This window comes from Terrapene carolina, unplaced genomic scaffold (genome assembly GCF_002925995.2).
Source record: "Terrapene carolina triunguis isolate 2854851 unplaced genomic scaffold, T_m_triunguis-2.0 Scaffold242, whole genome shotgun sequence".
NCBI lineage: Eukaryota > Metazoa > Chordata > Testudines > Emydidae > Terrapene > Terrapene triunguis.
In genome coordinates, this window is record NW_020664593.1 from 5,391,922 (window position 1) to 5,418,008 (window position 26,087).

Consider the following 26,087-nt stretch of genomic DNA (forward strand, 5'->3'; position numbering starts at 1 on the left):
ATAAATTTGTTAGTCTCTAAGGTGCCACAAGTACTCCTGTTCTTTTTACGGATACAGACTAACACGGCTGCTACTCTGAAACCTATTTCTACTGAGTTGCCGGTAAACAGATCACCTCCTTGGAAGCTGTGGGCCAGAATGTTATTTTGTCTGTCCGTGCTGCCCTCGGCAATAACCTTGTTTCAACTTCGGGGGTCCAGTTTGAGTACAGATGTTGAATCGTAAACTTCAAAATTCTGATCTGATAAACACCGTCCCAAGAACTCTTCTATACTTCGGTCCCTGCTACAGCATGTGTGGATCCAAATGTGTTTTTCAGTATGGGTTGAATTTTATCCCTTCTTCTGCAGGTATGGAGGGCCCTCTTTCAGTGGAACTGGTGTATTTCCACTGAGCGGGGTGTATTCGGCATTCCCTGTACAGCATGGAGCCCATTTTCATGGATCTGTCAGCATGCTGTCATGCAAGACATGAAGCAGGCAGTGGTTGTTAGGCTGGGGCTAGATTGTGCAGAAATGATCAGGGTCAGAGAATTTGCCACTGTACGGATCCCCGAGTTGCTCTGCTGCTGCTCTCCATCCAGATTGCTACGTAGGATTCTTCCCCCTCTCCAAGGCTTAGCTGAACTACTTGGGCTGGAATATGGAGAGAGATCTTTTCTCCGCAGGAGCTGTTACCAGCTCAGCCCGTTACTTTCGGGTATGCTCATTGTCAAAGTTAGACTCAGGACTCATATTTTGTCAGACCACTCTGTTTTATTAGCACAGTGCTCTGCTAATAACACCCAGATAATATGAGTCCCCATGCAAGATTCAAACAGTCTTATTTATACAGATAAAAGGGTGCGAACTAAACAAAGGGACAGAGAGAGCAAAATTGTAAAATTTGCCTGGGGCACAATATGCATATCCTGCTTCCTTATTAACTCTTATTGATCTAAGGCTAATGCTTCACCAATTGCCCTTAAATGGAGCAATTCATTAACAGTTAATGTCTGCTTTCCTGATACCTGGATTGCAGCATTTCTCATTTCTACTTAAAGGTACATACAGCATTCTTTAATTCATTCTATTTCTTTAATATAATTCATTTCACTTTCACATCATTTATTCAGGTTACTCTTCGGTGTGGGGGTGGTGGTTCTGTAATTCCGTCAATGTACTGCTTGTGTCACGTGTGTTTTCATATGGAGCTCTACTTCTCCCTTATGCAAGTCCCCTCCCAATGGAACCATCCTGCAGGACCTATGTTCTCTAGGGCTTGGTTCCTCCAGCCCCAGAACTGGATGAACTCACACTCTCTCTCTCTCAGCGGACCGGGTCAATCAGCACTATTATATGTCCCTGGACTCAACGGGCTGGATCAAGCAGCACTTGCAAGCTGCCACCCTTATGTGTCCCAGATTCAGCACGTCCCTATCCCCACTCTCACATCACAATTGTACTGGCAGTAACCTACTTGATGAGCAAACCCCACAGTATTTTGGGCGCTGCAGGGATCTTTAGCTTAGGTAAAAGAAGCGTTGCTATAGAGTAAATGGGGGAAGCTAAAAACACAAAAGAGTAAAGTTCAGCAAGAGAGAGAGAAGCAACCAACTTAACCATAAAAGTTATTTATTGAATAATAGTGATAACTACACAAGGAGGGCTAAACAAACATAACATACATTATTAAAGGTTAATACCTAAGGTAGAAAGGAAAACAGAGAAAGAGAAAGAAGGAGATCTCACCCATTCCATGAGGGTGAACTGGTCGGGGTTTCCAGGTGATGGTGGTAGCTCAGGGTCCTGAGTGCTGGAGACAGGCAAAACCCCCAGCACAATCAGTCAGGAGAAGATGGAGTCTCAGTGGAACTGATGCATAGTTTGGATCTAAGCATCCGAACACTTACTTGAACATAGGTAGGGTTTTTGTAGAGAAACAACAATGGTTCAAGGGAGAACACTAGATTTGTTTATGGGTAAACTGATGACTAAGGTTTCAGAGTAGCAGCCGTGTTAGTCTGTATCCGCAAAAAGAACAGGAGTACTTGTGGCACCTTAGAGACTAACAAATTTATCTGAAGAAGTGGGTTGTAGCCCACGAAAGCTTATGCTCTAATAAATTTGTTAGTCTCTAAGGTGCCACAAGTACTCCTGTTCTTTGTTTGATGACTAAGGGTTTTCTTTAGACTAGACAATAGGAGCTGATCACTCTTGGCTATGGGTGGTGTTTTCTTCCAGGGAGCTCACAATGCAATTAGGCTGCTTCAGTATTTTGGATATCAATCAAGGATTCATTACTAGAATTGGTCTGATAACTGCTGAGCTGGGTGTGGGCAGGCATAGGTTCATTAACTTCTGGAGCAGAGATTCCCATGATGCAGTGCTTCCCTGCTTTTCTGGTCCCATAGTTCAGTGCGGTTCTCTGTTCTTCATTCTGTATGCTAATCCCTGTCTCATCTTTCATGCAGATGAGGCTAGGGGAGTTGTCTCTGCTCTCCATTCTGTATGGAAATTGAGATGTCTTAATTTTGTCACTCTTGTCAGGACGGGTCTAGGTGTGTCTCCCAACGCCCTTCAGTGCTCTCTGCAAGCCTTTTCTCTGATCGGTCTTGGTTCAAGGAGAGACCTGGGGGGGGAGGGGGGTTGTCCCTCATGAGTCAGACAGGCCAGACACTGCGCCCTGGTTCTCCAAAAACACAGAGTTGACTGGTATCAGAGCCCCTTGTGGATACACTAACTCAGTGTGTGAGTATGCAAATGTCACTGATATGTGTTGTACCTGGAGGATGGGCAAATTAATTTGTTTGGTTTGGCAGGGTTGGTTGCAGTTTTATATAGAGATGTGGTTTGCAATACATATCCTGGTATTTGTCTGTCTTGAAAAGTAGGGTCTGATGTCTGACACATATCGTTCTCAAAAATCTGATAGCACTGTTGGTAAAGCCATTGACTTTGGTGTTCTGGCTAAATTCAAATTTGGATAATTATGTTTTACCTCCTTGTATTTTCCCATGGAGTTTCAGTTGGGTATAATGGTGTTCTTCGCTTCCTGTCCTAAACTGCAGTATGTTTTTGCTGTGTACTGGTAAACATTCTACCACAGTTGTGATTACACTTCATCGGCGGGGGGAAGTGATTCCTTTTTATGTAGTTTTGTTAAGTTATTGTACAAAATAAATAAAATTTTAAGTCTGTGCATGTTTCTTAATTATCTCTGCCCACAGTATTCAGGTTTATCTATTGTGAGAGGAGTTTATCTAACTGCAAAGTCAACAGTAATAGCTTGGTATCCATATTTATAAGGAATAATTGGCCTGTATTAAAATACATAGATGCAGGCAGAACCATATTTGCAGGGCCATGGAGGTACGAGTTCTTGCTGTAAAGTTTATATGATAGTACGCTAGCTGACCAGGGCTGGATTAACCTTGTGTGGGCCCCGGTGCCAAACACATTTGTGGGCCCCCTTGTAGTCGTGGGCTTCGAGTGTGGGCCTGGTGTTTCAGTGCCATTGGTGCCGCTCTGGTCAAGTGTAGTACCTGGTACTGAATCTCAGAGACACTTTTCATTTTGATCACACACCTCTGCATGACTGTGTGCATTGCTATACACAGTTCCCTCAGCCCCCAGTTTTTCTCATTGAGCTGTACACCCATGTGGGTTTACCAAGGTCCATAGTGAGCAGAACTTTCATAGTGATTAGGGGAAACTTCCCACAGATTTATCTCCTTCCTCATTCAGACCTTTTATAGCCATGTCTCCAGTACCACCCTATGTCACCAGTCACTGTATGTGGTTCTGGTCTCAGCTCAATAAAGTTCCACAGCTAGCAGATACCTGATCAATTCTGACAAATGCCTTCTTCAGCACCCATCCTGATCCTGCCACATACATACATACATACATACATATAATATAACAAATATATATAAAAACACATCTCATTACATTTCTTATACATCGCATTACACATTTTTGGATTGGATTGGTTACTTTGCAGGAACCCAATCATTGTCCACGCTTGACCTATTCTTTACCTTCTCTCTACATTCCTAATTTACCTTGTTTATAGTAAATGGTTCTTTGGGTGTTCTCCCTCTTATCTTAGGTGGCTCAGTCATTCTGTCTTTTTAGCCTATAATATAAGGTGAGCAGGGAAACTGAGTCATACATAGTCTTTCTGTAGCTGGGTGGTGACCCGCTCCAGCCCTGACAGGGTTGGAACCAGCCTGGGAGAGGGCTGGCAGGCTGTGAAAGAAAGGCCTGGGCTGATTGGGGAAGCAGCTGCAGCTGGCCCACGCCCCAGTCAGGGCCCAGCTGGCCCTATAAAGGCTGGGAGCCAGGAGCAAGGACTCGGTCTCTTTCTGCATTCAGAGAGAGAAGGGCCTGGCTGCAGGGAGCTAGAGACAGAGTACCTGAGTGGAGCAGGGCTGGGGACAGGCCGAGGAACTGGGGAGCTCCAGCCTGGAAAGCCCCAGGCTGTGGCCTAGCAGAAGGCCAAGGGGTACTGGGGTTGCAGAGGGCAGCCCAGGGGTAGGCCAAGGCAGCAGGTCCAAACCCAACCTTGCCAGTGATGAGTAGGCTGATACTGCAGTCTGCCCCAGGGTGTGGGGCTAGACGATGACTGGCAGTAGCCTTATACTGAGGTAAGGTGGGAATAGTGGGTGGGGGTTCCCCAGGGAGGGGAGACCCTAAGACTGAGGGGTTACTGCTAGGGGGCAGCACCCCAGGTACAAGGGCTCTGGGGTCCAGGGAGGGACATGGGGGCCAGAGGACAGGCGGATCACCGGCCTGCAGAGGGTGCTCCGGAGCTGGAATGAGCTAATTCCCAGAAGTCACCAGCAGGAGGCGCCGCAGGGGTGAGTCCACTCCTCTACATTTTTATTAAAATAAAGAGTTCCCCAGTTCTCCAGTCTGGACTAGTAAATGTGGAACAAATGCAAAAGAAAATTATTTCTACACAAGTATGTTGGGGTTCCCTCTGAGACCTCTTTCTATCCACTCAGCTTCCCAAGAACTCAGTTCGACTCCAGGCTTCATCGCTTAGGTATCTTTATTTGGCATATCCCAATGCTACCCTGACTGAGTTAGTCAGACTGAAATGCAAGTGGGGGAGAAGCAGGGTACATTAGAGCTCCAAATTTACTCAGAAACTCCCTCCTTTTATTTATTTATTTATTTATATATATATATATATATATATATATGAAATAAACTCAGACTTGCTAAGGTGATCGGTGAGTTACAGGATGAATTGAAGCCTAAATCCCCAGTCTAGAGGGAGAGGGTATGCGTGTTCCCACCCCGAGAAAGGTGACAGCTTGAGGCATGAGACCTGAGTGGGGGTACCCACAAGGAGGCCTTGAAGATGTCAGAGGTGTCATTACTGTGAAACTGACACACGCACACTTCAGGTGTGGGTAGCTATTTTACCTTGTTTAAAGGAATACATTCTCTGAAGTGAAATCTGCTGTTAATGAAACCAAGCCTATAGATGATTGTAGTAAGTTGCTCTTGGTCAAATGCCTTTAAACAGAGTAAATTTCCAGTATGTTAAGAGCTATATAAAGATAACTATTTTATTTTTTATTTAACTTAATATCCCAAGGTTTCCTAGAGCTCATTGCAAATCACACAATATACAATGATAACTCACCCACCAACTAAGGGAAACTATCTCTGGGGAGAAATGTATCAGTTGTTTAATGATGCATGGCAACACAGTGGTTTATGAAAGATAGTGAAGACGAATATTGTATCTAGTAGAAACTAGAGGGAGAATTTAGGTAGGCAAAATGTAAATATGTGAGCTGAAATTTGGCCAGAATACCAGGGTTAACAATGCCTTCTTCTACGTGAAGGGGATTTTTGATGACCACAATTGGGAGTCAGGACATCGTATGAAGTTTTATTTCAGTGAGTAGTACAGTAGAAATGACAATGACACTAGAGGAATAGAAAGATCAGATAAGGCAAAACTTATTAAATGACAACTGAATTGGACTTGAAATTTTGGTGGAATGTACTGATGTTTCAGCAAGCAATATTAAAGAACAAATGCTACCCTGTTAACTTAATTTCAAACTCAAGAGTGAGCAGTGATTTGACTCAAGTTATATCAGTCACAATATTTTGCCCTTGCCTTCTGTTACCTTCCTTCCTCAAATTTATTGGTGTGGTATGTCTGCTGGTGAGATTAAGCAAAATGTGGGAAAGTGACTTTTCAGAGCTGAAGTGAAATATTCGGTGAAAATCTCAGCATTTTGTTTCCTCCTTGTTTTCCCTTACCTTTTTCCATTTCTTCCTTGTCTTCTTTTCATCCCTTTTCCTTGTTTTTTTTTTCTTCTCATCTGCTGTTGTCTCCCTCTCTTTGGCCTCTTCCTGACTGAGCTATTCCCTTCCTTTAGCTATTGCTCCTTCACCACTTCTTCTTCTTCTTCTTCTTCTTCTCCTCATTCTATTGCCTCCTCACTTCTTAGTTGTTTTCTCTACTCCCTTGGGTTGCTGCATGCATTCTCTCTCTCTTCACTACCTGTCCTGATATGCTCTGAATGCTCTTTCAGTAGCCTGCAGCTCATACATAAAGGAGCAGGAGAAATGGAGAAATAGATAGTGGGTTGAGTACTGGTGGCTGCAATTGACTAACAGAAAAGTCAACCTGGCAATGACCCTAGCCTGGTCAGTCACCCTAGCAGCACACAAGGAGGAGAGGAGTTAGGGCCAAGCTGCTGCTGGACTGCTTTGGAGTCCTGTAGCCACTGCAGCCCACCTCCGGCCTGGAGTTTAAAGAGAGGAACTGGAGGAGACCCGATGTCCCTCTCACACCCTGAGCCCCATCCCATTACATGGGACACCTGTTCCCTTACCTGACACTCTACTCCACAGATCAGCTAACAAACCTCCAGCTGTCAGGGTGACCCACTGCTAGAAGAGATTCACTTCCACTTGATCACCCACTCCACAGCCACATGCTAAAGGTTGACCTGCCTATCATCGTCATTGCTCATGTGAGGAATAGCTCTGTAACGATGCTGGCTTTGGTGGGACCCAACTGAGAGTACCAATTCAGGACAAATGGCTTAAAGCAGGGCAGTTATAGCCCAAGGCTGGGTTTCCTTTGCACACCAAGGCAAACCAAACCAGCCAAACAGAGAAGACTTCAGTTTTACCCCACTGGCTAACCATAAGTCACACAAGCAATTTCCTTAGACACTCAGTTTCCCAGTATCCCCATCAGTGCCACTTGTTATGGGGACGAATGATTATGAAAACCAATACCCCAGTAAAAGAAAAATGGCTCTCCTGATCCCAAAGGACCAAGCCCGAGACCGAGGTCAATATACAAGTTAGATCCTACCCACAAATCACTCTGTTGCCACTCCTTTAGAATCTAGAATCTAAAGGTTTATTCATAAAAGGAAAAAGATATAGATGAGAGCTAGAATTGGTTAAATGGAATCAATTACATACATTAATGGCAAAGTTCTTGGTTCAGTGATGGAATAAACTGCAGGTTCAAATTTAGGGTATGTCTACACTACAGGATTAATCCGAATTTAGATAATTCGAATTTGGGAAACAGGTTGTATAAATTCGATTGTGCGCGGCCACACTAAGCACCTTAATTCGGTTTTAAACCACATTAATTCGGTGGTGTGCGGCCACACTACCCCATTAACTTAAACACAATAATTCGGTGGTGTGCGTCCACACTAACCCTAATTCGAATTAACAAAATCGATTTAGGCTCTACTCCGTTCGTCGAGGTGGAGTACAGAAATCGATTTAAAGGGCCCTTTAATTCGAATTAACTGGCTCTGTAGTGTGGACGGGTGAAGGGTTAATTCGGATTAAGGCAGCTAAATCCGAATTAAAATCCTAGTGTAGACCAGGCCCAAGTCTCTGGAATACATCCACAGCTGGGATGGGTCATTCGGTCCTTTGTTCAGAGCTTCAGTTTGTAGCAAAGTCCCTCCAGAGGTCAGAAGCAGGATTGAAGACAAGATGGAGGAGTTTTCAGGGCCTTTTATATCCTCTGCCCTGTGGAAGATCACAGCAGCAAGATGAAGCCTGGAGTCACATGGGCAAGCCACATGTCCATGCATGACTCAGTTCTTTACAGGCTGACGCCATTGTTTACATGTTAGTTTCCCAGGAAAGCTCAGATGTGGATTGGCATCTCGCAAAGCTCATTGTCAGCCAAGTGTTTCTTGATCGGGCACTTACTGAGAATAGTTCTTTCTTAAGAAGCTGACCAAATGCTTCACTGAGGCTACTTAGAATCAAAACACATTGATATTCAAATACATAGCCAATATTCATAACTTCAACTACAAAAATGATACACCCATACAGCTAGCATAATCATAATCAGCAAATCATAACCTTTTCATAGACACCTTACACAACAACCTTTGTACAATATTTGCTGCAACTATATAACAGTGATCTATACGGTTACAGGTTATGTCAATAACGTCACAAGCTCCAAGTTGGGTAGCCACCTAGTGAAGCCTCCATGAGGTGCTGGAAAGGAAGCAGCAGGGTGGATCAAGAGGTACCAGGCTCAGCACAGACCCACCTAATCCATATAGCATGTAAAATACCAGTGGCTGCTGGCAGCCCATTTACACTCGGTGCTTCAGCTGTTGCTAACACCAGTGAAGCTGAACTTGTATTAGCAACGATGGGAAATGTTTTCAAAATTCCCTTAGTATAGATAAAGGTTATAGAATCTTACAGGCTTGACAAACCTGTATGTTTCTAATTTAAAAGCAAGCAGGCAACTCCCCTGCCTCACCAAAAACAAACAACACTTTTCAGGCTGCCAAAGATGCCAAAAAAGGAAAACTCCCAATTGTTTCCCCCTTTGCAGGTCTTCTTTAAATGTTGTGAAGCTGGTGCTTCCTCTGATCAAAAACAGTACTGTGCATCAAGGCCACATGGTTGTGAGGATGAAGAGTCCTGAGCTGATTAGAATGAATTTCAGAGCCAGAATTCAGTGGTCGCCTAGCAGGCAGCCTATGAATCCCAGCCTTAGAAAAAGGCAGCTGCTGAACTGTTTCCCAGCAGGAAGCTCAAGGTGGCTCTGCTTACATATTGTTCACTTGGCACATGCTTCAGGTGACTATGAGGTGAGCGAGAAGTGTTCCCGGTCTTTGATTATTGTAACATTTCACCTGTCTGATTTTATTCCAAACCAGTGTGTGTGTCAAGATTTACAGGCTCAGGAGATGGTCTGGTAATTTTGTGGCAGAAGAGAGGTGCTCTTGCCAACAGGTCTGACATTGAGAATATATGGGTGCAGGTAATACTTCATGCTCTAAACAATGCAATGGCACCTTCATCACAGAACCGCCTGCAGGGTCACCACCTTGGACACCTGTTAAACAGAGCCACAGCACATAATGGCTGCAGAGCTGCAGTAGAACGTAGCCAGAGTGGGACTGGGAGCTAAAGAAAGGAGTGTTAGAGCGGCTGGACTCTTGGGTCTCACAAGAATCCCAAAGGGCACGCAAGCAGTGTTATTTCATAAACCAGTGTTGGAGGAATGTTAGTGATTTTGCCATCTGCTGTAACTGTGGCTCTTTCATCACTCAGTCAGTGGCCATTGGCACTCCATGTATCTTCATACCATTTTCAGACAAGGTGTGCAGGGGCCACTGTTGCTGCTAATGCAAGTTATGTGCACTGTTTCTTCAAATCCCATAGTACAGAGGTTGGGGGAGGTTCTAGGCAGAAGCTCTGCAGTGAAGCAGAGACAGACAGGCAGCATATCTTTAGGGATAATACTGTCTTCCTTATTTTAAAACAGTTTCTTGTTCGTTGTCAGCAGAAAGTTTAGCATGACTGGAGGTAGCACTAAAGTGGGGAAGCTATTGAGAAGGTATTTGTAGCCAAGGATATCTAGAGCAGAAATGGAGGGGATTAGTGGAGGCTTGTGGTGGGGTACGATTTCCACGGCTGACTTAATGTGGGGTGGGAGGAGAACTGTATAGGGCATGGCATGGAGGCAGAGAGGGGCCTATCAGCTAGCAAACTAAGTGTGGTTTGCTTACGTAGGACATGTAAAGCTGTGGGGTTTACTGAAGGCTCCGGGAGGAAGATGTTTTCAGGGGGCATTATTTGAGGGTAGGTTTTAGTGTGTTCATGGTAAGGGAGACCAAATGGGGACGCTCAGTCATGAACTATTGGCTGCATCTGTGGTGTGGGGCTGCGAGCTCCGCTCCCAAAACACCCTCCATGGTGGGGATAATGTACAAATAGCTGAATTGGTTTTGGCAAATCAGTGTGGACACCGGCCCAAACTTAGCCAGTTCAGCAAGGCTAGTGAGGACATGCTGAATTGTTTGTGCATCAACCTGTTCAATTAAGTGTCTACTATGAATGACACTTAACGGTGAATGAGGGATGCGATGCATAGTTCTTGTGCCCTCCTTCCCTCTGCACAGCCCACTTGAGGCACAAATAAGGAAGAGATGGGAAGAACTTGCTGCTGCACTGAGTAGGGATCCTGTAGCCACTGCAGCCTGCCTCTCTCCCTGCCAATGCATGTCCCTCTCATCAACTACTTCTAGTTTGAAGAGCTTGGTCCAATACAAGATATTACCTCACCTCTCTTATAGTTTGAAGAGTTGGTACTGAGAGAGCCTGGAGCATTGTTCTTCCTTCACAACTCCCTTCCCCACCAGCTAAGATAACCTCCTCTCCCATCTAATCCTCTAAAATCCTCTAGAGGAGACGCACCTACCTCAAGAACTAAAGGGATCCTATCCTCACATTATTACTCAGCCTTTCTATCAGAGGGAACCTATTCCCAACCAATCAGCTCACAGAACTTGGGTGAGTGTGGAAGAATTAATTGATTTGTAGGGGGAGAGAGTGAGGAACTGATGGATGTTTTTGGGGAAGAGCATTTTACCCAGAAAATGTTCCATGTGTTGCTAAGGGCACGTCTTCACTGGCAACGTTAAAGTGCCGCCGCGGCAGCGCTTTAACATGGCTTGTCTAGTCACAGCATAGCGCTGGGGGAGAGCTCTCCCAGTGCTCTTAAAAAAACCCACCTCCATGAGGGGAATGGCTCCCAGTGCTGGTGCACTGTCTACACAGGCTCTTTACAGCGCTGACACTTGCAGCACTCAGGGGTGTTTTTTCACACCCCTGAGCGAGAAAGTTGCAGCGCTGTAAAGTGCCAGTGTAGACAAGCCTTTAGTGAGGTAGAATGTTTTTCAGAGATTCCTTGTTAGAATGTTGGCAGCACATCACTCGAACGGGAGAGAGAGAGGGGAAAAAAAGGGAATGCAAGTGCTCATGGAGCAGAGGTTGCATTTTTGGCACTGTGGTGGTGTCCCCATGCTTCAGAGTTGGCACCCCAAGGCCACTTCTCTGCATGTGCCTCATCACCAGTAACAAGGATTCTGCAGTCAGAATTTTGTTAGCTCTGGGAGAGTAGCAAGAGAAATAAACTCTGAGTCAGTGTCTCTTAGTTGTTTGCTTTGTAGGCGTAAAAAGCTGTAAAACCGTGTGCTCATCACTAAAGTTTGTAGATGCAAGATTCAGTATGCACAAGGAGGAGATGTGCTGAGATGCCATTATTATATAGTTAGTTTTATGACTTTGTGCCTTAAATGTGAGGGGAGTACTCTGCTGGATAGTGCAGTGGCTGTTAATGAGTGACTGTGGGAACCTTGAGTAAATTATTTCCCCCTCTGTATTTCTGTTTACCCATCTGCAAAATGGGGATGATGACATCCACCGTAAAAGGGTGCTGGGGGATTTAATTTGTAAAGTGCTTTGAGTTCCTGTGATGAAAAGCATTGTGTTTTACTGGTATTCTCATTACCCATGCTGACCTTTAGCTGCTGCCTCTTGTTTTCCTTCTGTAGTGTTGGTGGAAGGTGTAACTTATACCTTCCACCAACTTATGTCAAACTGGAAGTTCCAGCTCAACCCTGCTAGATCTGACTGAGCTAAAAATAGCAGAGTAGCCACGGTAGTGTGAGTAACAGGAGAGGCTACGCATCCCAAGTACACTCTCGTCTGAGACCTTCGGTACATACTTGGGCAGCCAGCTCATCCAGCCACTTTCGCATTCACTCTATTTTTAGTGCATTAGTGTGGGGTTGAAAGTGACCAGCAGTGACTCAGTGAATTATTTGCATGTAATTTGTTCTCCTTGGTGCAGGTTTTATTTCTCTCTAAACCTCAAAAGGAAACAAACCGGTCTGTCCCGCTCTCAGAGGTCATTGCAGAGACTTGTACCGTTCACACATTTTACCAAATGTTCCAGTGCTTTTCCTCTTGAAATTCTGGGGAAACCAGTGAAAATGAAAGACCCAAGCAAACTCAGCTGTGTCCCTGTAATGGTGAGGTGTAGAGTAATCCACAAAAGAACACAGAGATCAGTGAGTACTGTCTCAAGGGCAGGAGAGATAGACAAGGGGGAAGGATTGAGAAGAGGTGAGGCTTTAATTTTACTTGTGTTTTTGGAAGGGAGATTCTGCCCTGTTGCTTTTGCAGATGGGAACTAAACATTTAGTGGGGAGGTGTCAAATATTATTGCACTATTCTCCTCTCCCCTGAGTTCATGCAGTCTCAGGGCCTTTCCCTTTCTAAGTTTGAAACCTGAATGGCAGGGTTCCCCCCACTGTCCTTTCAGCTTTCCGATGGCCCCTAAGTTCTCCTCTTTTATCCCCATTTAACCTTTCCCAGTTTCCTCTGGGAGCAGGAATTGGGGACCCTGGGGCTTTGCAGGAAGTAGTGTTCCCTCCTCCCTGCTTTCTGCCCTGCAACTGCTATACAGAGCATCTCCCTCTCCTTTCATCTGGTGCTTCTGCCTCACTCATACCACAGCCCTGTGAGGGGGACAGAAGAGAGTTGTTCTGAATAGCTGCTGCTAGGTGCCAGCATTTTCCCTGAAAAGCCAAGAGCCCTCTTCTCCTACCAAAGCAGGTGGAGCCAGGGGTGGGTAAAACCAAGTCACCTTGCCAGCCACAGACTTGTCCCTCACACTCAATAGTGCCCAGCTGAGGAAGCGGGAGGAGGAGACAGATTGTGGCCACATAGACCCCCATCCTGAGACAGCTCTGCTGATTTCCCCTTTATTTTGTGAAGCAGTTCAAAATAACTTTCCTTGTTCTTAACGCTGTCTGTGTTTGATCCAACCTGTATCACTGGCCTTGTCTCTCACTGCTCCCCTCTTCTAAGTTGGCACCAGCCTTCACCTTGTCCTTTCCCACTGCTTCATCACTATAGGGAGTTGGTGCCAGAGCCTTCTCCTCTGCAGCTCCTCCCATCTGGAATAACCTCCTGAATCTCTCCTTTATCAAACCTCTATTTTTTTTTTAATCATAGTTCTTAGTAGCCCTAGTCATAGACCAATCCTCCACTGTGCAAGGGGCTGTAGAAATACAGAACAAAAAAGGAAGTCCTTGCCCCAAGGGGCTTAGTGTTGCATCCCTGACCATCCTGGCTAATAGCCATTGATAGACCTATCCTCCATGAACGTATCTAGTTCTTTTTTGAACCTGTTATAGGCTGCTGCTGCACACTGAGCACATGTTTTCAGAGAACTATCCACAATGACTCCAAGATCTTTTTCTTGAGTGGTAACAGCTAATTTAGACCCCATCATTTTGTATGTCTAGTTGGGATTATGATTTGCAATGTGCATGTCTTTGCACTTATCAACATTGAATTTCATCTGCCATTTTGTTGCCCAGTCACCCAGTTTTGTGAGATCCCTTTGTAACTCTTTGCAGTCTGCTTTGGACTAGGGACGTAAAAGTCTAACCGGTTAACCAATAAGCATCAGTCTTATTCTCCTGGGGAATTTCTGCATGTGCACAGAATTCATGTCCCGCACAGATTTCTTTTCTTCCCCACAGAAAAATGTTTTTCTGACAGGGAAGCAAAGGGAAGCTGCAAGAGCAGTCACGCACCACTCCCTAGCAGTGCAGGTACAACGTTTCAGGCACCCAGAGCAGCCGGCGAAGAGGTAAATCACCGCAGGGCTGGGGACTCCCCAGCCAGTGGCTCCTATCCTGAGCTAGGATTAGCTGCTAGTCCCTGGGCTGGAGGCAGGAGAGGATGAGACTTCCTCTTCCCCTGCAATAAGTGGTTGGGGTTGTTTCAGACCCACCCCCAGAAACCTCCCCCAGCTACAGGAAGCTCAGCATCCTCCCCTGCTTCTTGCCCCCATCACTCCTCAGCTGTGTGTATGTGTCGGGGGGTAACTGTATGCAGAGCTACTCCCCCCATCCACCCAACCCCTGTGCATCCAGACCTCCCATACCCAGACACCCCTGCCAAGCCTCACTCGGTACATCCAGAAGCCCCCTAGCCCTTCATATCCGAACCTCAACCCCTGCATCTGGAGCCTCCTGCACCCAGACCCCCTGTCTCTGGACCCCCATCCCTGCATCCAGACCACCCCCCACTGAGCTTCTTGCACTCACCCCACCCTGATACACCACCCCCTGCACCACCCTGAGCCCCCACATCCAGACCCCCACGCCACTGACCGCCAACTAGCTGCACCCAGACCCCCACCAAGCCCCACTCCCCTAGCACCTACACACCCCTGCTGAGACCCCCACACCCATACCCCTCTGCTGAGCCCCAACAACCTTTATCTGGAAGCCCCTGCAGAGTCCCATTGCCCCTGCATCTGGAACCCCCCGACGAGCCTCTGTTTCTCCAGATCCCCCCCACACCAAGACACCCCACAGAGCTGCCTGCACCCAGATTGTCTCACACTGAATCCTCTCACTCCGCATCTGGATCCCCCCACACTGAGCCCCTCCACACTTGGATCCTGCCTGGTTGAGCCTAGCTGCCCCACACCTGGTGCACCTGGCACAGAAGGGCAGGGCCCCAGGGTGTTTCTGGGGCAGGCCCAGGCCTTATGCTGTGTCAGGGTTGGGTGCAGCCTCACCGCTGAGTCCGTGTCCTGGGGGTAGAGGCTGCAGGGTGAGGGCCTTACCCATACGAAAGCACGCAGCTGTGCACGGCACCAGGAAATTTGGGGCACCAAATTTCCTGGTGCCCTGCGCAGCTGTGTGCTACTCCAGCCCCTGCTCTGGCTCTTCCCAAGGGCCCCCGCCCTGCTCCGCCCCACTCCTTCCCTGCCCCAGCCCCGCCTCTTCCCACCCCTGCCCACCCCCACTCCCCTGAGTGAGGGAGTGCAGCAGCCCGGCCCCAGCCGCGCTGCTGGGGAGTGCTGGGGGGTGGTTCCCCCTGCCCCCCAAGCCAGCCCCCCCCATGGAGGCCTGGGGCCTGCCCCCCGCTCCTCCCCTGCAGAGGCCTGGGGCCCCACACGCACCCCCTGCATAGGGCCCCAGAACAGCTAGGGACGGCCCTGTGCAGGGTGATCTTCCACCTTCGTGCAGCCAGTGGCCTGTGCTCCCCACTGCCATCCTGGAGCCTCTGCATTTATTTATTGACAAATAAAACTTGCAGAATTTTAAAATCTTGTGTGCAGATTTTTTAATTTTTTGGCACAGAATGCCCTCCGGAGTAGTCTTACCAGTTTCGGTTAACAATTAAACTCTGCCTGCTGCCAGGACCCCGTGCCTGGCGGGGCCAGCAGAACAGCTTCACTATTAACCGTTTAACCAATAGAATTTTAGTAGGTTAAATGGTTACTATTTTTAAACCCTATTTACATCCCTACTTTGGACTTAACTGTCTTGAGTAATTTTGTATATTCTCCAAACTTTGCCACCTCACTGTTTACCCCTTTTACCAGATCATTTATGAATATGTTTAACAGAGCTGGTCCCAATACGGATCCCTGGAGACACCACTATTTATCTCTCTCCATTGTGAAAACTGACCACTTATTTCTGCCCTGTTCTTTACTACACTTTCAAACAATTTGCCTGGTACTGAAGTTAGGTTTACCACCCTGTAATTGGGATTGTTTCTGGAGCATTTTAAAAAAATTGTTGTCACTTTAGCTATCCTCCAGTCATCTGGTACAGAAGCTGATTTAAGTGATAGGCTACATACCACAGTTACAGTCTAATTTCTCTCTTCCTTGTATGGTCTGCATCATGAAAAATTAACATCATAGCTATGTGATCATGGGTCAGTGAGAAGGGAGTGTCTTCTGGACATGGAACCTGTGAGGTGGTTGGGGGAAGAAATAAAAGGTTGGATCTATCATGCTGTATGGAGTGTCTCATGACCACGAGTGCTTACCTCAGAGCAGACTGTCAAAAACAGGGCAGACACCCCAAACTGGTGGTATGTTGGTGAAATCTAATTATTCAACCCAGTAACAAATGTGAACTTCTGGATCACTGTAACAGTCTTACCATGGAGTCACAGACAGTTCCCTTAAGCTCTTCAGTCTATCTTGTCACTTAGACAAGCTGGACTTAGTGATAAATGGTCACTTACACCAAAAATCACAATAGTCAGGTTGCTTGCAATCACAAGAGACTAGTCACTTACCCCAGCTCAATTGGTATCTTAGATCTCTCACAAAAGATGCCTGTAGCCAATTCTGTAATAAATTAACTAAAGGTTTATTAACTAGGAAAAAGAAGTGAGTTATTTACAGGTTCAAGCAAGCAAGCATATAACACAAATGAATTGCAGTCTAAATCCTAAGAGTGATAGAGTCCAGAGTGACCTAGACAAATTGGAGGATTGGGCCAAAAGAAACCTGAGGAGGTTCAACAAGGACAAGTGCAGAGTCCTGCACTTAGAAAGGAAGAATCCCATGCACCGCTATAGACTGGGGACCAACTGGCTAAGCAGCAGTTCTGCAGAAAAGGACCTGGGGATTACAGTGGACGAGAAGCTGGATATGAGTCAGCAGTGTGCCCTTGTTGCCAAGAAGGCCAACGACATATTGGGCTGTATAAGTAGGGGCATTGGCAGCAGATTGAGGGAAGTGATTATTCCCCTCTATTTGGCACTAGTGAGGCCACACCTGGAGTATTGCGTCCAGTTTTGGTCCCCCCACTACAGAAGAGACAAGGACAAATTGGGGAGAGTCCAGCTGAGGGCAACGAAAATGATTAGGGGTCTGGGGCACATGACTTACGAGGAGAGGCTGAGGGAACTGGGCTTGTTTAGTCTTCAGAAGAGAAGAGTGAGGGGGGATTTGATAGCAGCCTTCAACTACCTGAAGCGGGGTTCCAAAGAGGATGGAGCTAGGCTGTTCTCAGTAGTGGCAGATGACAGAACAAGAAGCAATGGTCTCAAGTTGACGTGGTGGAGGTCTAGGTTGGATATTAGGAAACACTATTTCGCTAGGAGGGTGGTGAAGCACTGGAATGAGTTACCTAGGGAGGTGGTGGAATCTCCATCCTTAATGGTTTTTATGGTCCAACTTGACAAAGCCCTGGATGGGTTAATTTAGTTGGTGTTGGTCCTGCTTTGAGCAGGGTATTGGACTAGATGACCTCCTGAGGTCTCTTCCAACCCTAATATTCTATGTAGTGATCTGTCAATGCAAAATGTCTTCTCCCTCCCTCCCTCTCCCCCCCCCGGGCTAAACCATGCCAAGCATCATGGGGATCTCTATGGTTGTGTTTAGAAATCCCTGCTCCTCCAAGTCCACGTAGCATAAGAGAGATTCAGTTTCTCCTTGATAGGGATTTTTATCCCTTCCTCTCTTGTCCAAAACTGATGGAATAAGTTTATGCATAGGTCTCTCCTTCCTGGAGGGAATTAGGAATGCAGTCAACAAAGTCTCTGTCCTTCGATGCTACAAAATAGGTCAATGCTTCCAATGGGCTATTCTTGTATGCAGGACAAGCACTTTACCTTTATAAGTGCTTCTTTTCCTGTTTGTTGTGTAACACAGTTACAGAGGGTTACAATGCAAACACTCAGTATAATTTTGTACCATGGGCTATAGCAGGGATCGGCAACCTTTGGCACGCAGCTCACCAGGGTAAGCCCCCTGGCAGGCTGGGCCGGTTTGTTTACCAGCCACGTCCGCAGGTTCGGCCGATCGCGGTTCCCACTGATTCGCCGCTCCAGGCCTATGGGGGCTGTGGGAAGCGGCGGCCAGCACATCCCTTGGCCCGCGCCACTTCCCGCAGCCCCTATAGGCCTGGAGCAGCGAATCAGTGCAAACCGCGATCGGCCGAACCTGCGGACACGGCAGGTAAACAAACCGGCCCGGCCCACCAGGGGGCTTACCCTGGCAAGCCGCGTGCCAAAGGTTGCCGATCCCTGGGCTATAGAGAGATTATAAATGAGAGTAATACATGTAGCATCCTACAAGCATTTTATCAAGTCTGAACACTAAGCATGTTCTTATCAACTTAACACCTATTATCTGTTTTGATGATGCTAACACACAAGTAAACAAGACTGGTTTCCAGTTATGCATTCGTAAATGTTCAGTGAGGCCTGGGGCCTTGGCATGAGCTAGCACCTGGTCTGCCAGTATCACAGGATCATTGGGAAAAATCTCACTTGAAAATGAAACTCCCACTCAGAAAAACAGGAATACTTGCCTCCTCCCAGCTAGTTCTTCAACATTCTGAGAGCAGATGAGAAGAAAGTGGAGGGCAGGGGTCACGAGGTAATAATGCGGAGTGGCTGGGGAAGGAAGGATTTCTGACACTAAGCAAGCATTGTGTGGCTCACTCCTGGGGTGCATCCCTGAGAACATCTCTCCTTAAACTTTAAAGCAAAGCGAGTTTCATTCCTCAGAGGTAATTTCAGCTATGCCTCACTTTTCAGGAGTGTGGCTAGAGGCAGGCCAGGCAGAGCTTCCTGCCTTCCAGTTGGTGTTAATTATTTGTACTGAAATAGTCCTATAGACCCAAAATCAGGGCCCCATTGTGCTGGGCACTGTATACACACATAGTAAGAGACAGTTCCTGCCGCAGCTCATAATCTAAATAGGACCAGACAGAGAGAGGGTGGGAGGGGAAACAGAGGCCCAAAGAGTGGAAGAGATTTGCCCAATGTCACACAGCAGGTCAGTGGGAGAGCTGGGAACAAAACCCAGGTTTCTCGACTTACTGTCTGGTGCCCTAACAACTTTTTGTAGTGCTTTGGCTCTCCGCTTCTCTGTTAGCACCCCTTGTGCCCCATGTTCTTCTAGTGAATTCGATGGGGTGGGCGGGGAGTGTGTTGCAGTGCAGCTGGGGGAATATAAAATAACCTCTTCTCTCTGTTTTGGTCTAGGGTGAGTCATGTGATGTTTGCCTTCCAACAATCACTGTACCAGAACTCCATGAATTCCAAAGCAACAGGAGTCTCAGCAGCCTTTGATATCTCCCAGCTTCCTGCCTTATTGTGACATTCCTTTTGGGTCCTTTATTTTCACCCTTCTGAAGTGTCTGGTGAAAGGGCTGCATCAGGAACATTGCTGAGGGAGTGGCTTGCAAATGAGAGAGGGCCATGGGCTTGAGCTCTGTCATCCTTCACCTCTCCTACAAATTCAGGCTGCTGCTGATCTTCATCTTGTGCATGATGGTGGTAGCATGGGCCACCTCCAGTTACCTTGTGGACACTGTACAGGAGACTCCCAAAGCAAAGAGCTTGGTGGAGAATTTCAGGAAGGCAACCATGCTGGAGAAGGAGAATCAGAAAAAGAAGGCCATGTCAACTGTGGAAGTGCATACAGTGAAGTCCACCATGAGTCACTGCCCTGCTCTCTCTCCCTACCTGCGTAAGTGGCTCAGTCTTTAGTGTCTTTAATGAATGAAATCTGCTTTTGTGCTACTGATTCCTTGGTTCCCCTCTGGCCACCTCTCACCCAGGTGCTTTTCCTGTGAACCAAACTCACAGCTAGTGACTGTTGCATAACAGATAAACAGCATCCTCTTAACAGTTTGATATCCGTTCACCCTAGAAATACTTAAGAAGTATAAAGAGATGTGGAGGACAGTTTAATACATTATGGGGAGAGGTTGTTGAGTCCATGCCACGCCCAGTGATGGTGCTTTGGCTAGGTGAATTAAACTAACTCTGGTAGCTCATGCGTTACCTATATAGCTGTCCCCCTGCCTTTGTTCTGAAAGGATAGCAAAAACCCACCATGCCAGCACTGGAAGGAGATGGAATGGATGACATTCCTGCTTGCGTATGAGACTAGTCTGGCCCATATGTACTTACTGGCTATGACAGCCAGTTAGACAGTGGGGACAGAAGGGGCGGGGGAAGGAAAACCCATCAAAAATAGCTGTAGCAGCCTGATATCTGGATACTGTGCTCCATTGGCAACTGTAGGTACCTGGTTACTGGGCTCATAACAGGTCCCATACTGTGCTCTTCACTGTTTAATCTGTTGTATCTGCAGTACTTGAGTACAGTCCATTTTCTGAAATGCATATTGCAATGTGCTGAACTCCAGAATAATAATTTAGTAAGAAATGGGCCTCTGCCCCTACCTGACTTGCTTGCTGATTCCACTGCTTCACTCCTTTATTTTATGCTGTACCCTGCTTTTGTGGTAAGAGCTTTCCATCCTCCTCACAACCCATACACTTCCTTCCCCTTTCGATCTCCACAGCAGATGTGAAAACTCTGGTGGGAAATGAAATGCAGTTTCATAAGTGTACCTTCCTTTGACAAAGACTGTGTGACTGTTTTGGGGATTAATGCTGTCCTCCTGGTGGACATCTTCAGAGGCTTCCTTAGACTCCTCGTTGTTTTCTTAGACTGGCCATTTTTATTAGTACTGTAGCTCCATGGAACCTTGAGCGGCCCATGGAACCTTGAGGTTCGCCATATTGGCCCATGCTACCTTTTCAGCTTTACTGCCAGGGGGTGATTTCTATGTTAGCAGCACAAAGCTTCCGGACCATGTCGTCCTCCTTGTATGCCCACACTCATGCAAGCTGGTTGGGCGATGCTGACATTTTTTCCTGCAAAAAAAAAAAAAAGTTTTAAAACATTTATTTTTTCCTGGGAATTTTTTTCAGTCAAAACTTTGCAACCATCTCTAGTCACAGTTGTGTGATTTCTTCTCCCGCAAGTGAGCTTTCTCTGTGTCAGCAGAGGCCATGATGAAAGATCAGCACAGCAGCCATTGAAAAAGTCTCATTTGGGCATGGGAATATTGGATTAATAAGAGCCATTTCCTGACCCTAAAATGTTTACATCCTTCTATGTCCATGGTTAAAGCCATGATGATTCCCTGCACTCCTATTCTCACATCTCTCTCCACTCTTGTTCCTCCCCTCCCTCTCCTTGAAACCCATGTTGAAACCATGACTATCCTGTTTGAGTGGGACTCTTTTTATGTATCATTGACATTGCTTCTTCAATGAATAAATGCTAAGCAACTCCAAGTACCCACTCCCTCCAGGACTCATGTATTGCCTTTACAGCACTCTCCATTCCGTTTGATCTGGGAAGCAAGATAAATCAGAATTTGGGATTGAACCCAGGCGTCTCATGCTGTTGTATGGACTGTGTTATAAAGGAGGTCAGACTAGATGATCAGAATGGCCCCTTCTGGTCTTGGAATCTATAAATGCTGGAGTGCAGAGCCACTCCCCTGAAGGTACTGAGCTAGCCCGAAACCTGAAATGAATTAAGAATGCTTCCTGTGCTTCTCCTAGAGGGCCCCAGCAAGCTCAAGTTCAAAGCATCTCTCACATTGGAAGAGGTACAGAAGGAGAACCCTCAGGTCGCAAAAGGCCGGCATCGCCCTGCAGAGTGCTCAGCACTGCAACGAGTGGCCATCCTGATCCCACACCGCAATCGAGAGAAGCACCTGTTGTACCTGCTGGAGCACCTCCACCCATTCCTACAGAGACAGCAACTGGACTATGGTATCTATGTCATCCATCAGGTGAGGCAACAATGAAGGCAAGAGAACTACCTGTCTGGGAGGGATGGGAGATTAATTAACGCCTGTGCATCCCAAACTCTTCTGCCCTGCAGATAGATATTCCTCCTGGCTTTGTGATGGTGTCTTGGGGCTGGCTGTCTCCTTTATTGGCTAGAGGACAACAGCATTCCTTTTGCTCAGAGATCCTGTCTGAATTAGAGAAGCTCTTTAAAATGTCCCGCCTTCGCTAACACCAATTCAGTTCTGTCTGTGTTAACAATGTTGCGAGCTTCAAGACAGACTGGCTGGTAGCTGCCTCTTGTGCTTTATGCACGGTGCCATCCAGCCTGCTCAGAACAAGTCTAATTGTTATAGTGCTAACATGGCTTTGGCAGCCCTTCTGCATTGGGGCTCACACTGGTGCTAATACTGGGAAATCTGGACTATTGTTAAAGATGGGAATCCTTTTAGAAAATGTCCTTGGTGTAGCTAGAGCCTTTAAAATCATACATAGGAAGCCCTTGCCAGCCTGAATAAACTATGAAATGTATTGTAGCTTAGTTAGCATTCCTGAGCTAGGGCTTGAGGTGACCTGACCATCCTAATAATGTTTCTTACTGATAAAATTAACTTACCCAGCACATTAAACTTACACAACCAGGATGAAATGTTCTCAGCCCCAAAATTTTGAGGGTGTTCAGATCGAGGATCTTGGTTCATGGGTCTCTTCCACGCCTTCAGATAGTTTTTTGATAGTGACAGTCATTATTCACATCACAAAACACTAAATAAGAGCTCTTTGGCATACAGGTACTCTTTGAGTAGCAAAGATGAATGGAATGTGAAGTCCTGACAGTATGTTTGATACCTTTGAGATTCTGTGATCTGCCTGTTCACATTCAGTGGCTCTGCTAACTTAATTGCTAATTTTGTAGAGCATTTTAACCCTTGTTTGGGTTTCTTTCATGCCCAGCACTGGTGCTGTGGTCAGGTGAGCTTGAAGCAGCAGCCTGCTCTGGGAGTGGAAACCAGCAAATGCTTTTCTTGTAACCCACTCTCAGGGCTTTCTGTTTTTAAACTTCCATTCACGTGTTTGCTCTACTTTGATTCACTATTCAGATAGCAGAAAACAAATAAATTAATGGAAAACTCCTCATCCTGTCCTGTTTAAATAACCTCACAATTGTGTCATAAACCAAGAGGAGGCAGGAAATTCTGAATGAAGGCCTATTTCTAGCTCTAAATCATCTAGGAACAGGAGTGATTGGCAGGATCTGCTTTCACTTGGAATATCCTGTTTTGTTTGTTCATTGCTCTGAATTTTACAGGTTGGCTGAAGAGGGGGATGTCCCTCCTAAACTACTTTAGGATGTATTAAAGAAGGCCCCAAAACTCAGTCTGTCTAATCTATCAAGAGTGCCAGGTCTTGGTTTCCCTGTTTTGCTGGAGGGTCTCTCTTTTGAAGACTCAGATGTGGACTGGGACTCTCCCATAGTCCTTTATTGTTAGGGAGCGGTGATGGATAGGCACACACAAAACCAGCACGTGTAAACACAGAGAAGGGATTTTGAGGATCAGCTGTTGCTTGCTCTTGTTAATTGTGAGGTCATAACCTTACTAGTTGTTCACACTGTGTTCCAGAAAAAGCAGGGTGGACCACACCTGACTTTTTAATACTAAACATGCAGGGACTGCCTCTTGGGTGATTTTGGCGGGGGAGAGAAAGAGAAGGAAAGGGCCTTTTAAGTCTTCTCCACTGATCATGAAAAGGGCACCAACCCAATCCTTTTCCCTCTGCAGGTCACCTTTACATTATTTTAAAAATATGTATTTTTTTTTTAAAGGGGTGCTGGTGAAAACCCTGGAGAACAAATGTTTCCTTTGTCCACGAAGTAGGTGTTGAGCTGTTTGCCGCAATTTATTCTTCCACCAGTGTGCCTTAAGCCTGCCTATAGGGGGAGAAAGGGGAGTTTAATCTCCATGGGTTATGCTATGCAGTCCTTGGGTTTAGGCTGAAACTGGCAACAAGAGGGCCAGTTAGAGCCAATGGTAATTGTGATGTGGCTCTCTGCATGTAGGAACTGGATTGGGGTGACCTGATCAGTGACTCCAAACAGCCTTCAGATGTTAGACTCTTTGTAACTACCAGCCTAGGCTGAATTTGACCTAATATGTAAGTGAAAGGCTCCATATCCATACTCAACATATATGCATGCCTGCTCTTCCCCCAGATTTACCATCCCCTGGATGTGAGAAGAGCCAACTTCTTCAGACTCTTTCACAGAGCATTTCTCTGTCTCCCTGGATGGATCCTGAAAGTACCCCCTCTCATTCCTCTGAGAAGGGCTTTTAAACTCTTTAGTGTTTTGATCTCCAGGCTCCCAGCTTTGGCAAAACAACTCTGACACTTCAGCCTGGAGACAGGATCCTAGAAGCTAACAGCTTGTCCCATTGTCTTCCAAGTGCGCGCTTGAGGCTGCTTACCTAGGTTTATTGCATTGCTTTCCTGTTTGTTGTCCCTTCAGATCTTTATTAAGTTAGATCAGTACAGTCTTACAGGAAATTCTATTAATTCACCATAGTTACACAATAAATGTACCTCCCTGATCAGGTCACTTAACTATTCATATCATTATTGCACATCAGTATTCATAGATTAATACATTGCAGCTCATTCTCTGTCACAACTGAATCCTATGTGGGTGTGGGCTGCTTTGTCTGCAGGAAATATATATTAGCCTAGGGTTACGTCCAATGGCAACTGATAAAACAATATTGATTCTAATTTTTTAGCAGATGGTTTTATAAAAATAAACATTGATAAAGATGGAAAATGGTTAACTTCCTTTTTAAAGGGAATGTGAACTGTCATTCTGTTTCTGTTTGCACTGCAGGCTGTTATTCACACATAGCCACAGGATGTGTGCTGCAGGCTAGTGTGTGGGTAGGTGCGTGCATGCATGCAAATACATGCGCGCTCATCAGATGGCTGCGTCATTGCTCTAACGTGAATTTTGTCACCAGCATAGGCTTATGAAACGACCAACTACAGCTCGAAATTCTTCAGCTACAATTTAAAATAAACCTATAGAACTGATCCTTCTGAAGAGGGAAGAGGCACCAAATTGTAGCAAAAAGTAAACATGTACAATCCAGTAAAAAATAGAATAAAATAAAATCCCAAGCCAGGAGTCCTGGTACAGTTCTGTGTATATAAAAGACAGTGTGTGTCGATTGCGAGTAGGTTACCAGACTGGGTATTAGGAATACCACATTTTTTCCCCAGTTCTGCACATAATGTGTGACCTTAAGCAAGTCACTACCTCTCTGTGCTTTAGCAGAAAAGTGCTAAATTTTATAATACAATTATTTTTTATGTTTGTGTAACTCATGCTAACTACATTTACACTCCATGCTTTCTAAGCTACATGGTCGTTGCTCTTTCATTACTTTGCCAGATGGAAATTCTAAGGCAAGATCAGTGATGGGAGTAGAATAGTATCACACAACTTAGGTTACTTCTGGCAGCTAGATAACCTGTGCCTTGTCTGACTCTGACCATGGCCATTCATGACAGGTAGGGGATGAAGAAACACCTCACAATATTGGATGCTTTGATGCCCACATATGTCAAGGAATAGCTCTTTGTTTCGTATGAGAACTTGGTACAGTATAAAGGCTGAGTGCCATGAAGGATACTGTAAACTCTGCAGTTAGGATGGAATCCAGGCAGGTTGCAAATAACCTTTAATGGGTTTGATGTATGCCTTGTTTTCCTTTCCTTTTTCACAGGCTGGCAATACCAAGTTTAACCGAGCTAAACTGCTGAATGTAGGATACCTGGAGGCCCTGAAGGAGGAAAACTGGGACTGTTTCATTTTCCATGATGTGGACCTGGTGCCAGAGAATGACTTTAACATGTACACGTGTGACAAACAACCAAAGCACCTTGTGGTTGGCAGGAACAACACTGGGTACAGGTAGGAATAAAAGAGCTTGGAGAATATTTTGACTAGTAATTGCCAGATTATTGGTAACATTCCCCTTTCTAAAGGACCCTTAGATTGGTTCATTCCCTGCCATCTCATACAATGTTGTGCCCTTCTATAGCACCTTCCATCCAAGGATCTTTACAAACATAAATGAATTTAGTCTCTCAAATCACCAGTGAGGTAGGTCACTGTGGTTAGCCCTGTTTCTCACATGGGGAAATGGAGGTTCTGAGGGGGCTAAGTGATGTATCGCAGGTTATGCATAGACACTGTGGCAGAACCGGGAATTCATTTCAGGTCTCCTGGTCCTGTGATTTTAGCAGGATCATCCTCCCTAAAGTTGCTCTAATAAAG

General features: G+C 46.0%; 1 protein-coding gene across 3 annotated transcripts in view; it reads left to right on the forward strand.

Moving 5' to 3' along the window:
- B4GALT4 (beta-1,4-galactosyltransferase 4) overlaps positions 1–26,087 on the forward strand; it is a 53,767-nt gene that overhangs the window by 20,659 nt on the left and 7,021 nt on the right. For 2 of the 3 annotated variants that reach the window (XM_024198404.3, XM_024198405.2), the window contains exons 2-4: positions 19,146–19,632; positions 21,530–21,762; positions 25,534–25,721. In XM_024198404.3, the coding sequence (XP_024054172.1) occupies positions 19,362–19,632; positions 21,530–21,762; positions 25,534–25,721 (692 nt within the window). In that variant the 5' untranslated portion in view covers positions 19,146–19,361. Of the gene's footprint in view, positions 1–479; positions 483–19,145; positions 19,633–21,529; positions 21,763–25,533; positions 25,722–26,087 lie in introns of all 3 variants that reach the window. The other variant, XM_024198403.2, reaches the window with a different exon arrangement.